The following is a 16,611-nucleotide window of genomic DNA, read 5'->3' as shown; positions in this document are numbered from 1 at the left end:
GGAAATATTTACGTGTCGCGTCAGAAGATCGTGTAAAACGAATGAATCGCAAGAAGTTTTTGTAAAGCTTTAAACGGTGCGTAAGTGATTTTTTTAGATCTTATCTTATGTATTTAGCCATATTGTCTTGACTGAAATTTAGGTTTGAGGACATGTGCTGGGATACGCAGGCTGTGCAGGTTATATTAAATATAGTTGACCATATAAAGTGAACCCTTGGTAGTCAAAGTCCGACTTGTTTTATTATTTTACCACAAGACGCATTAAAAGACGTATTGTAACGAAGAGACGGAATGTTAGAGTTATGTGGTTAAACTTTTGTAATTCACGTATTCGTTTTATACAAATGTAACGTTAAAGAAGATGGTTAACTTAGAGTTTATTCTGATTTTATAAATCTCAACAGTAGTAAGTTACATTTCCTGGAGTTCTGCAGTCTTGTCAGTGAATGGAGATGCAGTGCACACTAGTAAGTGTGAACGGAGATCGGGTGGTTTTGCCTGATGGTCGAGCTCTTATGTTTGGTCGAGGTCCTGAATCTAGAATTTCAGACAAGAAGTGCTCAAGGCATCAGGGTGGGTTTTTTTAGATAACACACCTATCATAGTTATTCTGAAGGCTTTACGTGTCATGATTGATCATATCTATTCATAATGGAAGTGCATCTTTGTTTCACAGTCAAGCTTGTGGCCGATTATGCCAAACAAGAAGTTCTGGTTACACAGGTAAGTTTGTCAGCTCGACATTGTGAAATCATATTTTGTATTATATTGTAGTTTATATTTCATATTTTATTGATCAACAACTACTCATAAATCACAGTATATGAAAAATTTGAAGAATATGCTACCATATCATTGTATGTTATTGATTCGTTTACATTTGATATAAGATGGATATATTCTTTGATATTTATATTTAAAAGAATGTAGTGTGAGAATTGGAATGATTGGATTAAACTTTATATGGCATGTTTGACTCAAAACAGTTAAAATTTATTAAACTTATTGATTTATTCCTAACAAAAGGCAAGATTAATCATGATTAATCGCATCCTCAAAATCCAAAAGTTTGTTTTGACATAAGTGTCTGTGCTGTGTGTGTGTGTGTGTGTGTGTGTGTGTGTGTGTGTGTGTATATATATATATATATATATATATATATATATATATATATATATATATATATATATATATATATATATATATATATACTCACAGGTATGCATATATTTGAGAAAATGTTTATTTATATTTACATATAAAAATATATAAATAATGGTGCAAATAATATATACATTTAAATATCAATGTAACAAAATAGTTTTGTTTAGTTTTGTTTCTATGTATGTGTGTGTATTACCTATACATAATACATATATATATATATACACTAATATTATGTCAAAATAAATTATTATTTTGAATGCAGTCAATCGTGATTGATCCAACACTAAAAAGGACTATAAAATGAACAATAAGGTGAAGGCATGCATATCCATTTTTATCACCATATGTATGAATGCATTGAAACAGAATCTTCAAAGTCAAAATGGACCTGAATGTGTAATAAAAATAAGGTACATACTAAAATATTAAGAGTAGGAAAGCATACATGAGTAAATAATACTGTGTTTTCACAGCTCGGCCCCAACCCTTCTTCACTGGATGGTCAGTGTTTGGGTCGTGGTGAGTCTGGATGTTTGACGACTGGCCAAACGCTGTACCTGGTTAATGAGTCCTACCCGTTCACTGTGGAATTTGCCTTTCACTGTGGAATTCAGCTGTCTTCCTCTCCTCAGAAGAAAGAAAAGATTACTAATGAAAGCAAGCAAAGACAGAAAAGCTCCAAAGAAAGCTCGGGCAGCCTTAAAAGAAACATCATTGATTACTTTTCTAAATCCCCTAAAAAGGTATTAAATGTATGGTAAATATTTCCATGACACATTTGCACTACCATAAAAATAAATAATAAATATTAAAGTGAATACTTTTATTAAGCTACAATGTATTAAGTGACAGTAAATACATTTCAAATGTAAACATTTTGTGTAACTTTTACATTCATCAGAGAATCCTAAAATGTATTGTAGTACAGCACAACTGCTTTTATATAACTATATACACTGCCCGTCAAAAGTTTGAGGTGAGTAGGATTTTTAAATGTTTTAAAACAAGCTTATCCTGCTCAACAAGGCTACATTTAAAGTACTAATTGTAAAATTGTGAAATGTTATTGTACTGCAAAATAACTGTTTAAAAGTAGTTTATAATTTAATCTAATAATTTATTCCAGTGATTTTAAGGATGAATTTATAGCTTTATTAATTCAGTCCTCAGAGTCACACGATCCTTTAGAAATCACTACAATAGAAATTATTATTGTTATTGCTATTATTATTATTATTTTTATTATTATTATTATTATTATTAATGGTAATAGTAATAAAAGCAATAATGACTGGAGTAATATTTTCATTTGACAATAAATACAAAAAGTTATAAATAAATAGTTAATAATTGAGTATTTAACTTTTTTTTACATTTAATAAATGCCGCCTTGACGAACAGAATAAATTTATTCTTATTATTAAATAAAATGAATAGTTTAAATAAAAACTGACCTCAAACTTTTGACTGGTAGTGTATATTAATAATGTTCTGAAACGGCATGTAAATGTAAAATATCTAAAATTTTTAAGTAATAAAATATATTTAATTTACCATATTATGTGATATATTATACTATTAACACAGGCAGAAAAATGATTCTTTCAAGTATTAAGTTTTAATAGTGTAATTTTTTAAACCCATAAAAGAAACATTGGTATTAGAAAATAAGCAATAATAAAAATAAACCAATTTCTTTGGTTCAGACTGTTTTGGAAAAGGAAAAAAAAGCACTTCCAATGTTTTTAAACGACTATTATGACTATGATTATATTTTATTTCATATAATCAATTAGGAAATATTCCATTAAACTTTGGCTATCATTTCTTAACTAAAACTATTAAGAATATTCTTTGTTAATTTAAATAAAGTCAAAATAAAATATGAATATGTGACGAATACTGTAGAAATGGTAATAAGTTGAAGTCAGAATTATTAGCCCCCCTGTTTATTTTTTCTTCAATTTTTGTTTAGAGAGCAGATTTTTTTTAATCACATTTCTAAACATAATAGTTTAAATAACTCATTTCTAAAAACTGATTTATGTTATCTTTGCCATGATGACAGTAAATAATATTTGATTCTATACAGCTAAAGTGACATTTAAAGGCTTAATTAGGTTAATTAGGTTAACTAGGCAGGTTAGGGTATTTAGGCAAGTTATGGTATAATGATGGTTTGTTCTGTAGATCGGTAAAAAAATATAGCTTAAAGGGGCTAATAACTTTGACCTTAAAATGTTTTTTTTTTTTTAAATATATATTTAAAAATAAAATAAAAAACTGCTTTTTTTTGTCAAAATAAGACTTTTTCCAAAAGAATAAATATTATCAGACATACTGTGAAAATGTCCTTATTCTTTTAAACATAATTTGGGAAATATTATATATATATATGGGAAATATATATATATATATATATATATATATATATATATATATATATATATATATATATATATATATGACAAAAGCACATAACAATAAAAAAATTGAAAACCTTAAGCTAATATAATACATAAATAATATAATATTGTTTTTTTTAGGCAACAAAGCGACCTTACAAGCCAGAGGATGATGTCCCTCAGCCGAAACGAGGTCGTGAAGATGAGGATGAGGATAATGAAGATGAAGGTACCTCAGCTGAGGAGAAGCTTCAGCAGTTGCAGGCGTTCGCCCAGAGTGACAGTGACAATGTCAAAAGCAGCAATCCATCCTCCACCTGCTCTCAGAGTCACTGGCAGCAGATCGGCAGTCTGATGCTATTCACTGCAGCCGGAGTCACTGCCAGCTCCAAAGTAAACCACAAACTCTCACACAGCAACTGCATACTGTCAGTGTTTTATCAGCAAAGTTAATGTATTCTTTATGTCTAAATTCAGATCGCAGGGTTTGACATCGATGGCTGCATTATTACAACAAAGTCTGGCAAAGTGTTTCCCACAGGTCCAGACGATTGGAGGTGAGTCTAGTTGAATGACTTTTAGTTTCTGGGTTGCACTTCTGGTTTGGGGATTTTCCATTGAAAAAAAACTGAAACAAATCTTCTTTTAATAATAAGACCAAAACAGTGAGAGTGAGGGGATATTTTAGCTCCTTTTTTTTATAAAACATCATGTAAATAATGTTATCCTCAGTATTTTAAAGTTCATGTGAAGCAAAAGTTGCTGCAGAATTTTATTTCAGTATGATGACATAAGTCCAACTAGAACGGAATATTAAATAAAGGGCAGGGTTTTTTTATTCCGTCAGGACTGCCGTTTGATTTTTCTACTTGCATGTATTAATCATTTACTTTAAGACAGATCAGTGTGCGATAGCTAAATAAACATTGCATTATTATATTTTGTAATTTTAACATGACGTTAGTACCATAAGAATATCTGTGGCCAAAACACTTTTGAGTTCATGTTGTTTTGTTCCTACAGATTATATTCCCTATATAAAAATAAATTATACAAATTTTCTCTATTTTTTACATGATAATATTATTGACATGTTGAATATTATTGTAATCCCTACATAACAAAAAATCACATGCTTTACTTTTGTTACATGTTTCTCTGTTGTTATTTTTTTAAGATGTTTTGGGATTATTATTTGCATGCTGAAAGTTTGTTTATTCTAATAACCATTATTTTAATATTCAAAAGATGAATACTGAGATGAATAATGGCACCTTTTACTGTACACTGTTTTTTTTTAACACTTTGCTGATTGTTTACAGCTTAACAAAAGTAGCTCTCATAATTCACACAAAACGTCACAGGCAGAGCAGGACATAATGTGGGGACATTTTTTTTTTGCTATTTCTGCACAGACATATCTGGGGATTTCTGCAGAATAAATCTGAGAGAATAGTAACTTAAAAAAAATGCTTTAAAGCATGCACCTCGATCTCAACAGGGTGCTCAGCCAAACAAGAGCGGGTATGCTTGAAACTGTTTACACACTTTTTAGGAGAATACATTTGATGCTTATGAAGCTTTTGGTGTGGCTGCCTTTTCATATGCATTTTTGTAGATTATAGTAACTAAAAACATTATAATAATAAACAAAATAACTTTTTAAATAAAAATATAAAGTTTACAATGCAAATTCAATAAACATCCACTTGTTTGGTACACATGCAAGTCTCTCATCTGAAAAGCTGCACATTTCTGTGTGCGCAGATTCTGTATGGGCCTAATCATGGGCCACAGGAAAAAAAAGTGGAAACTCTGCATCTGTTTGGCTTCTCTCATACAATGTTTTTACTTTTGTTTAGGATTCTATACCCAGAGATTCAGCCCAAGCTGGCCAGTCTGTTAAAGAAAGGATATAAGGTGCTGTCACTTTATTTTATGTACATCAGTCAATCTGTGAAAATGTCTGATAGCTGAAGATATTGTGTCAATGTAGAGAAACATCTTCATTGCATTTGTCTCCTTCAGGTGGTGTTTTTCACCAATCAGATGGGTATTTCTCGAGGTAAACTTAGACCCGAGGTGTTCAAATCTAAAGCTGAGGACATTCTCCAGACACTGCAGCTGCCCATTCAGGTTAATGATTCAATCATTTTTCATTCAGTATCATTGCAAATATCATTGCAAGTAACTTTCTGTAATAAGTCTTACATTTATTTAATAAAAAAAATATTATAAATATCCTAAAAGTTAATTTATTCCTCTCATTAGAAAAACCGTTGACTGTTACCATGGTATTACTTAACCCCTTGTTATTCATTAAAATGTGTTTTTATTTAGTATTTTTATGAACACAAGTTTTATATGGTTACTACAATGTTGAAAACATGTCAATGGTCAATTTTGTTCTTACATAGACATTTAAGTTTTGAATAAAATAATTGATTAGTGTGTCCGCGGGTTTATAAAAATTAATACAAGTTTATATCAATTCTGAGAAAATTAAGGGCTTTAAAAGGTATGAAAAAGTCTTAATCACATTTTTACGAGGACTTAATTTTTGTTCAAGCGTTGTCTGAAGTGTTTTTACTCCAAAAAAGAATATAATATAAGTTTCTTCGCATCTGGCCAAGCTCCACCGTCCGAGTGTAGTGAAACCATAAAGCAAAACAGACAGGGAAATAGGAAAATATATGTTTGCGTACTCCTGGTTGGAGAAAGATGAGTTTAAACAGTGGCTGAAGCCTGACATTGAAAACAACCACGTAATTTATTCTTTCAAGCTTTGTTTCTTCCGAGCTTATCTGAGTTATGTTGCATGGTTGTGCTCTATTGATTTATTTAACTACAATTCTTTATTAACAACAGTTGATTAACATCTGTTTATTAAGTTTAAAGGTTTAATACTGATTAGAACTTGAAGTTTTGATGAGGTCTTCAAATATTCTGAGAAGGTCTTTTCCAAACTCCTAAAAAGGTGTTGAAATTACCTTTAGAATTCTTACATATACCCTGTTGATACATGCTGGTATATTTAGTCATTGGTACATATTCATCTTTATATTCACTCTTTATATTTACTCTTACTTACAGTTGAAACCAGAAGTTTACATACACTGTATAAAAGGCACATAACCATTTTTATGAAGTCAGATGCTAATTTGACTAAACTTTTTCTCTTTTAGGTAAATTAGGGTTATCAATTTAGTTTCTGTTATGCTTAATAGCAGAATATTGAGAGATATTTTTTGAGAACTTTTCTTGAAAGTCAAAAGTTTACACACAATACGATTACTATGCCTCTGAAAATGATGATGATGATAAAGATGATGATGTCAAGGTTTTGGAAGTTTCTGATTGGCTAATTGACAAAATTTGAGTTAATTAGAGGCACAACTGTAGAATAGTATTTAAGGAAAACCTCAAACACACTGCTTCCTTGTATAACAACATGGGAAAATCAACAAGCCAGAATCAACAACAAAAAAAGCCAGATTACAATTTGCTAAATTACGCTGGGAAAAAGAATAATTTTTGGAGACATGTCCTGTGGTCTGATTGGGGCTAAGATTAAACTGTTTGGCCATAATAACCAGTGTTACATTTGGAGGACAAAGGTGAAAGCGTACAAGCCTAGGAACACCATCCCAACGGTGAATGGGAGCGGCAGAAGAGTCTGGTCCACTTCATAGCATAGATGACATCATAAAGAAAGAACATTATGTAGAAATGCTGAAGCAACATCTCAAGACATCAGCCAGGAAACTAAAACCTGGCCACAACTGGATCTTCCAAACAGACCATGACCCTAAGCATACTGCCAAATTGGTTAAAATGTGCTTTAAGGACAACAGAGTGAATGTTTTGAGTGGCCATCACAAGCCCATATCTCAATCGAATAGAAAATTTGTAGACAGAGTTGAAAAAGCTTGTGCGAGCAAATCTGACTCGGTTACACCAATTCTGTCAGGAGGAAGGGGCCAAAATACCTGCAAACTATTGTAAGAAGCTTGTAGAAGGATACCCAAAACATTTGACCAAAGTTATACAGTTTAATAGCAAAGCTAAAAAAAAATACCAAGGAAATGGATGTAAACTTTTAACTGTTAAGAAATTAATAATAAAAAAATATCTCTCATTAATCTGGCATTTAGCAAATGTAAATCATTTAGGTAATCCTAACGGAGCTAAAATAGTAAACGTTTAGTATGATTTACCATCAGACATTTAAAAAGAAATGGTTATGTTCCTGTTTCTAGAGTGTATGTAAACTTCTGGTTTCAACTGTATGTATAGAGAGGGGTACAGAAGTGAATATTTTACAGCAGATTTTTACAAATTTATTTGAAAATGAAACGTGCAGCATTTGTTATTTTATCTAAATGTTAACCTTTAAAAAAAACTCTTTAAGATAAAGGACTAGAATGTATCTTGACAATTAATATATCTTTGTTTGACAAAAGTATTGATTTCTTGCTTTAAATACATTGAATTGTGGTGTAATAAAATTAAGTGTGGATATAATTTACAAATGAAAGTATATTGTCTTTTTCAGGTGTTTGTTTCCACAGCCCCTGGGATTTACAGAAAACCTGTCATTGGGATGTGGGAGCATCTGTGTGAGAAGGTAAATCACGATTACTTTTTTTGTATTAGAGGGACTGCATTACAGTAGTGTTCCTATGTTATAAGCAGCAAGCCACATCATGTTTTGTTACACATTTACTGTGGTGTTTTGCAGGCGAATAGCGGAGTGATGGTAGACGTGTCAGAGAGCTTTTATGTAGGAGGTGAGCTCAATCTAATCCTTTTGAGTGTGATTAGCTATGTCTGTAATATGATTATCTGTGATTAATATTGTACTTTTTTTTCAATGTGTAAGCTGAAATTACAAACTATGTTACTCACTTTTGCTTAAAACAAGCAAACTAAATACTCTATATTGATTGTGTGATGAAGACTATTAAAATGCAGTTAGAATGACCCCTCAAGTTATAAAGCAAAAAAAAACAAAAAAAACTCAGGATTATTTTTGCTATTTAAAGAAATAATAATATACAGTCAAGCCCAAAATTATGTATACCCCTGCCAAATTCTGACTTAAAATTACTTTTATTCAACCAGCACGTTTTTTTGTTTGACTGTAAATGACACAGGATTTTTCCAAAAGATAATAAGATGATGTACAAGAATACATTCTTATAAATCTATTATGTGATAATGCAAGAAGATTCAAAATATTTTTGGTCATTCGTTCATTCATTAATTTATATATTCATGTACAGATGCAGCAGGACGTCCCGCTAACTGGGCCCCAGGGAAAAAGAAGAAAGACTTCTCCTGCAGTGACAGACTGGTAATGACATTAGGAGTCTTTATTGCTGATTAGCTGACTGAATTAGCTAATTCAATACTGAATTACTGAATTGTGTATTCTTTTTAATTTACAGCATATGATTATTGTGTATAAAGTCTTTACTTTTTTGGCCAGGAGAGGGCACAATAGGATTGTTCTTGGTCCATTTTAGTCAGCTTTACAGAATTTGAAATCCTGTTGTTGTTTTTTTTTTCCTGTTCTTTGCCCACAGTTTGCCCTCAACATTGGTCTTCAGTTTTACACCCCAGAGGAATACTTCCTGGGCTGGAAACCTGCTTCCTTCAGCTTCCCAGAATTTGACCCAGTAAATGATTGCTTATTCCCCAAAGTTTATATTTCGTATGTGTGTGTATATATATATATATATATATATATATATATATATATATATATATATATATATATATATATATATATATATATATATATTAGTGCTGTCAATATCGATAAAAAAATTAACTAATTAATCGCACCTTTTTAAAAAAATTTATCGCGATTAATCCTGCCTTCTAGTACAACAAAATTCATGCCAGGCTGCCAGCTCTAATCTTTTGAACAGTATTGAACAACATTACCAATATTCTGTCTTTCTATGCCATTGTCCAGAGGAAATTAGACTCTAAAGCACGTCTTTACGATCCGCCTGATGCCTCGCTCACCTCTACCAAGCAGGAAATCATTGTTGCTGTGGGATTTCCTGGAGGTGAGAGCTTTTTTCCCCGTTTTTTTCCCTACTCTAATCTGGAATTTTGTATAATCTAAACCTATTTTGTTTTTCAGCGGGCAAGTCAACGTTCTTCCAGACCCACATCGTTCCAAAGGGTTATGCTTACGTGAACAGGGTGAGTAGTGATAAGAGAACCAAAGGCCCTGTTTACAACTGCTAATATGTAATACACAGTTGAAGTCAGAATTATTAGCACCTCTGTATATTTTTTTTTCAATTTCTATTTAATGGATTTTCCCCCCCAATACATTTCTAAACATAATAGTATTAATGACTAATTTCTAATAACTTATTAATTTTATCTTTGTCATGATGACAGAAAATAATATTTGACTACATATTTTTTAAGATGCTAGTATTCAGTTCAAAGTGCTTTTTTTTAATGCTTAATTAGTTTAATTAAGCAAGTAAGGGTAATTAAGCAAGGCATAGTGTGACAATTGTTTGTTCTGTTGACAATTGAAAACAGTATTGTATAGGGGGTCTAATAGTATTGACCTTAAAGTGGTTTGAAAAAAATTAAAAACTACTTTTGTTCTAGCCAAAATAAAACAAAAGACTTTCTCCACAAGAAAAAATATAATAGCAAATTATGTGAAACATTCCTTGCTCTGTTAAACATCATTAGGGAAACATTTGAAAAAGAAAAAAAAAATCTCAGGAGGGCAAATCATTTTGACTTCAACTGGATGTAATTTGTGGTTTTGTCATTTTAATCACAATTTGACAATGCTAAAAACAGTTGCAAACTGGGGCTAAAGTACTCTGAGTTTGTGTTCTTGTGATCACTTCCAGGGTGCTTTCAAAGAGCAAAATTTAATGTAGTAGAAGCATTTTAACACCCACTACTTTCACGTAATTGTAAAGGGATGTTTTGTTGAAAATGTGTTGGAAAACAAAGGACTAAATATTTCATACCATAACACATGGATTATGACTGAAATCTTGAGTAGCAAGTTGTAGATTAGCATTTGATAGCACTTCCACTTGTGCAACTAAGTTCTACAGGTTGTGGCTCCAGCACCTGATTTGGTAGTTACTCATGCAATATTAATAACTAATATAATATAACATTTATAACATCTTTGTCTTTTTTGAAATGCACATTTGACAGTTGTGTGGCTTGGGAGTACCTGGAGTGTGAGCTGGGGATCTGCATCACCTATTGTTTATCTGTAGATCGTCATGCGCTATTATAACAAAGTTAGTAAAAGAAAATAGCCTAACTTTATGCTTTTGATAACACTTGTTAGCTTTTACTTAAAGGAACTTCATACGCATGCAAATTCACAAATAATATTATTTATTAACAAATATAAAAATCTGTAATTAGATCACATTGCTTTTTTAATATACAGCGCATCCGGAAAAGTATTCATAGCACTTCACTTTTCCTACATTTTTTAATGTTACAGCTTTATTCCAAAATGTATTAAATGTATTTATTTCCTCAAAATTCTACACACAATACCCCATAATGACAATCTGATTTTTTTTTTTTTGAAATTGTTGCAGTTTATTAAAAATAATTAATATAACTTTAAAATAAAGATTTAACTTTATTCTTATTACCAGTCCTGGCTGGGCCAGTTGGCATTTCTGTGTGGAGTTTGCATATTCTCCCTGTGTTCATGTGGGTTTCCTCCAGGTGCTTTGCATTCCCCCAACTGAATAAACAAAATTGGCCATAGTGTCTAAGTGTATGTGTGAATGCAAGAGTCTATGGGTGTTTTCCAATACTGGGCTGCAACTGGAAGGGCATCCGCTGTGTAAAACATATGCTGGAATAGTTGCTGGTTTATTCCGCTGTGGTGACCCCAGATAAATAAAGGACTAAGCTGAAAGAAAATAAATGAATGAGTAAACATACAGGTTGCTATTAATGATCAGGGATGTGCAAATATAAGTTAAAATAATATACAGGTTGTTATTTGCTATAAACAGTATTTTGGGTGTGAATTGCACAAAAATGTTTGATTGTTGTGTAAAAAAATCAACAAATGAGAATTCTTCAGTTATCCACCAATTTGCCACATTGTAAAATAATCATGAAACTATTATAAAAGTGTATTGATTAAGATATCTCTTTTAAATCGCAGGACACAATGGGCTCGTGGCAGCACTGTGTATCAGCTTGTGAACGTGCGCTAAAGGAAGGCAAAAGCGTAGCAGTGGACAACACTAACCCGGATCTAGAATCTAGAAAAAGGTGCCAGCCTCCATTTCCAGAGCAGATGGATGCTTTTTTTTATTATTTTTTTTTACTTCTGGCCTTTTCATTGGCACCTAAATTGTGGAACTCTTTACTGATACAAATATTTGCAATGCAGAATCCCTGAGTATTTTTCTCTTAAAACTCACCTTTTTATTTATTTATTTATTTTTGATTTTTGTATTTTCCATTATTTTTCTATTTCTATTATTTATTATTATTATTATTATTAATTTGTGATTTTAATTAAAATTTTTATTGCACGTTTTTTCATTCATCCTTGTACAGCAGGGAAACTATTGAACATGTCATGTTTTTTCTTGGGAATGACATTTCTAAAGGAGCTGTTCACGTGGAATTAAACCAGATTTTGGTAAAAACTCAAACAATACAAGCATAAAACAAAACAAACAAAATCTGAAAAATTGTTATATGTAGTAAAAATGAAATGACACAAGGAGAAAGTACTGAACTACTGAAATTTATTTAATGTTTTAAATTAAAGGCTTTTTAAATGATGGCAGCTTAAAGACACCTCTCACATATGGAGAATGAAGTCACATGCATTGCTCAGGTGTTTTTTTTACAGATTTCAACAGTGTAAAAATCTTGAAGGTTCTGTGGGTCTCATCAATCAAGTCTGATCTTTATTTTGTATAATTTATTGCATTTAAATCAGGTGATTGGCTGGGCCATTCTACAGCTTAATTTTCTTTCTCTGAATCTATTTGAGAATTTCCTTGGCTGTGTTTTAATCATTGTCTTTGCATATATGGATTTGTTTAGTTGTTACCAACATCTGGGGAAAATTTCAAGTCAACAGCACCTTTAGAAATATGTTTTTGAGAAGAATGGTGGTGTTCAATACTTATTTTTCCACACTATGTATGTTTTTTTGCTTCACATTTTACATGTCTTGAGATGTGACTATTAAAGGCGCCATATAAAAAAAGGTTTATTATTATTATTATTATTATAAAATTCTATCATATATGATTTTCAGATATATAGATGTGGCTCAAAGCGCTGGTGTTTCCTGCAGATGCTTCAACTTTACAGCCAGTCTGGATCAAGCAAAGCATAACAACAGGGTATCCGTCTTAACTGCAGTACATTAAATATAAAACTTTGCTTGGGCAAAATTATATAATAAAATATTAAGCAGCAGTCACTTTATTTTTCTTTTGGAAACTCTGTATCTTGACTTAAAATATGAAGGCAGAAATGCACACTCACTCTGATTGTCACACATTCTTATCTGTCTTTTTTCCTGTCTTCAGTTTCGTGAGATGGTTCCTTCTGCAACTAAGCATGTTCCTGTCAATGACATGGTGATTCACAGCTACAAGTGAGTAAAAGAGCAGCAAGATGAGGTTATTGCAATCAAGATTATTGTTTTATTTCACTGACACCATGTTGTTATCTAAAATTCAGTGAGTAAATGAACTAAAACTGGCATAAAATACATTGAAAACTTATTTCATTTCTGTTTGCCTAGGAAATATGTATTGTTTTCATTTAGCTTAATGTACTAAAATAACAAACTATATTAAATCAATAAAAACTGTTCAATTCAACTCTCAATAAAATATTGTCTCATAACTGACTAAAACTATTGGCATAAATCTAAAACCATTATATTCCTTGAAATTGAATAATTGAAAATTATTACTATTAATTTATAACAAATACTAAACATACGAATAAGTATTGAATACACTATGTTTTCTCCTGAGAATAATATTTCTTAGGGAGCTGTTGACATGGAATTGAAGCAGATTTTGGTAAAAACCCAATCAATACAAACATAAAAGTAAAACAAAACAAAAAAATCTGAGAGTTTCCTTGGCTGTGTTTTGGAACATTTTCTTGCTAAAAGGTCCACTCAGGTTTCATTGTTATTATCCTGCTAATGTAGATGTTGGACTGAAGCAGCTAATATTCATTTACAATGATGAAGGGCAGAGGGTTGCTGAAGAACTACAGAGATTTCAGCTGCTGTCTGGGCTTTCACCGCCTTTCTACACCTTCCTTTCTTCATGTGTTCAATACTTTTTCCCTGCATCATTTCATTTTATTACACATAACTTCATTTGTAAACTAATTAGATCTGTTTTGTGTGTATATATGGATTTCTTTTGTTGTTTTCAACATCCGGGGAAAAAAATCAAGTCAACGGCACCTTTAGAAATATGTTTTCTGAGAAAAATGGTGGTGTTCAATACTTAATTTTCCCACTGCATGTTACATGTTATGTTCCAGGTGCTAAGGGAATGACTTATTTTCATTTACTTTACCTAAAAAAAAGATGTTTAAAAAATTCTATGGTTAACTAAATATAGAACTATTAAACTAAATCCATTTTTTTAAAAACTTTAAATACATGTATTAATAAAACACTGTTTTGTTCTTTTTAGGAAAAAGTTTTTGGTGCCCAGCTTGTCTGAGGGCTTTTCTGAAGTCCTGCAGATCCATTTTGTGCCCAGTTTCAGTGACAAAAGGTCAGAGTTCCTGTTCAGGCAGTTCTCTGAGGGCTGAAGAGTGAAGCTTGTGAGAAAAATCAAGAAACACAATGGCTGACTCTAATTAGGGAAGAAAATTGTAGAACCTCATTTAAAATCAGAACATTTGTGTCAGTACAAGACTAATTATTATATTTTACTGTCTTCTTTAGCTGTTTAAACTTGTCTTTAATGCTAGTTTTTAAATGTGGTGTTTGGGAAATGCATTCATGGCTGCTAAAACTGACGGGCTGTAAAGACAATAGAATTAAAATTGTCTTTTATATATATTATTTTTTAAACTGGAGAAAGAATTGCTTGTTTCAGATTGACATTCGCAATAAATACAATTAATATGCTTCAATATTGAAGTTTTTTTTTTCTTGTCTACAAAACATTTTTATTTACTGCAAGATAGAAATCAGAGAAAGCTCATCCTCTAAATGTTGTGTTTGTGTGTAACTCAAAGTTTTTACCACAAACAGTGACTGTAGAACTGATGGGAGTGTGTCAATTGATGATTCCTTATCAGTTTTTCAACTTCTCACATTGTTTCTTAAACATAATTGAGTAATTATGGCTCAACACATGAGTTTGCATCAGTTTAAATGTGGCGTAATACTGCAGGTCATTAAAACACAAATATCTCCATTGTAAGAAAAAAGATCATTAAATAAAATAATAAAATAAATAAACTGCAGACACTACAAAACAGTGGATAAACATACCGTATTAGTAATATTTTGCAAGTTTCTGCATTTGGTTTTTGTGTTTTGCCACATCTGCAGTTAAATTCACATAGAATTTTATGATATTCTACTTTTAATATGAGTTGACCACTTTTTTTGCATCAATAACAGATTTCCACAAAGTTTAGAAATGTGTTTATGGCAATTTTTGGCCATTGTCTAGAAGTGTATTTTTGAGGTCAGGCAACGATGGTAGATGAAAAGGCCTGGCAACATTTGTGCCAAAGGTGTTTTATTGGGATAAGTTCAGGACTCTGTGCAGGCCAGTCAAGTTCCTCCACGCCAAATCCACCCATTAATTTTTTTATGGATCTTTTGCACTGATATGCTGTCAAAAATTCAGAAGAGGCATCCCAAGACTGTTTAATTGAAATTATCTTTAATAATTTGATATGTTGAAGCATTAACAGTTACTTTCACTGGAACTAAAAACACTATTTATATACACATATATACATACATACATACATACATACATACATACATACATATATATATATATATATATATATATATATATATATATATATATACATACAGTTGAAGCCCTCTTTTGATTTTTTTTCTTTTCTTTTTAATATTTGCCAAATGATGTTTAACAGAGCAAGGAAATTTTCACACTATGTCTGATAATATTTTTTCTTCTGGAAAAAGTCTTATTTGTTTTATTTCGGCTAGAATAAAAGCAGTTTTAATTTTTATTAAAAACAATTTTGGGACAAAATAGTAGTCTCCAGATAGTCTCCAGAGCAATTAAGGCAAATGGGCTCCAACCCGGTACTTGAAAGGTGTACCTAATAAAATGGCCGGTTAGTGTATATAGCATAAATATTCATGTGAGCCTAGAAGTCACCTTTACTTTTTGAGCTTGTTAATCAAAAGCTAGATGTAGAAGAGGAGATGTTTTTAGAAATTTGGTCTCAGAATAAAAAGAAGCTTGACTAAAAGATCTGCATGGAGGATCTTTCTCAAATCAATATAATACATTGAATGTGTTCATGAAAATACATTTAAAATTTAAAATCTGCTATCTTATTGCAGTGTTATAGTCATTTCTGCAAATTGTCCTCTTGTTATTTCATAGATAAAAATTGCAGAACTTCAGAGCCTGCTAGACGACTGAATAGTGACCGTATAATTTAATGATCGTCTCTGGCAGAGGTACAGTAACAGTGAATGATCATAATTAAAATCTCATAACGCCATAAAGTCCTCATTTACAGCTCTATGACTGAACTCAAATAAAACTAATGATTAACAAATATCACAGTCAGCTATCTGAAGAGACATTGCCCTACAGGGATATTTCCGTGAAGTAATGATTCTCCAATATGGCACTATAAGACAACACAAGTTATGTTAATATCTGTAATTACATGTTTTTATTGGCTTTAAACCCCTGTCAGTAGCTCTACAAATACTGAGTGATCATCAATGACTGCTGAAAGTAAATCTTAGGCCATGCTTTTCT

The 16,611-nt window shown here is 31.4% G+C and overlaps 1 protein-coding gene across 4 annotated transcripts; it reads left to right on the top strand.

Moving 5' to 3' along the window:
- On the top strand, positions 1 to 14,757 carry pnkp (polynucleotide kinase 3'-phosphatase). Of its 4 annotated transcripts, none has more exons than XM_087283210.1 (18): positions 1 to 76; positions 407 to 575; positions 679 to 725; positions 1,643 to 1,912; positions 3,716 to 3,967; positions 4,052 to 4,131; positions 5,437 to 5,494; positions 5,603 to 5,710; positions 8,130 to 8,201; positions 8,316 to 8,364; positions 8,860 to 8,930; positions 9,163 to 9,255; positions 9,558 to 9,654; positions 9,732 to 9,793; positions 11,778 to 11,887; positions 12,894 to 12,981; positions 13,171 to 13,238; positions 14,308 to 14,755. In XM_087283210.1, exons 2-18 carry the CDS (start codon positions 449 to 451, stop codon positions 14,426 to 14,428), a joined length of 1,773 nt encoding a protein of 590 aa, XP_087139336.1. In that variant the 5' UTR covers positions 1 to 76; positions 407 to 448; the 3' UTR covers positions 14,429 to 14,755.
- The last annotated feature ends 1,854 nt before the right edge of the window (positions 14,758 to 16,611 follow it).

This window comes from Danio rerio, chromosome 15 (assembly GCF_052040795.2).
Source record: "Danio rerio strain M-AB ecotype USA chromosome 15, GRCz13ab, whole genome shotgun sequence".
Taxonomy (NCBI): Eukaryota; Metazoa; Chordata; class Actinopteri; order Cypriniformes; family Danionidae; genus Danio; species Danio rerio.
Note: the sequence above shows the minus strand (reverse complement) of the source record. Positions and strands in the feature narration are given on the sequence as shown.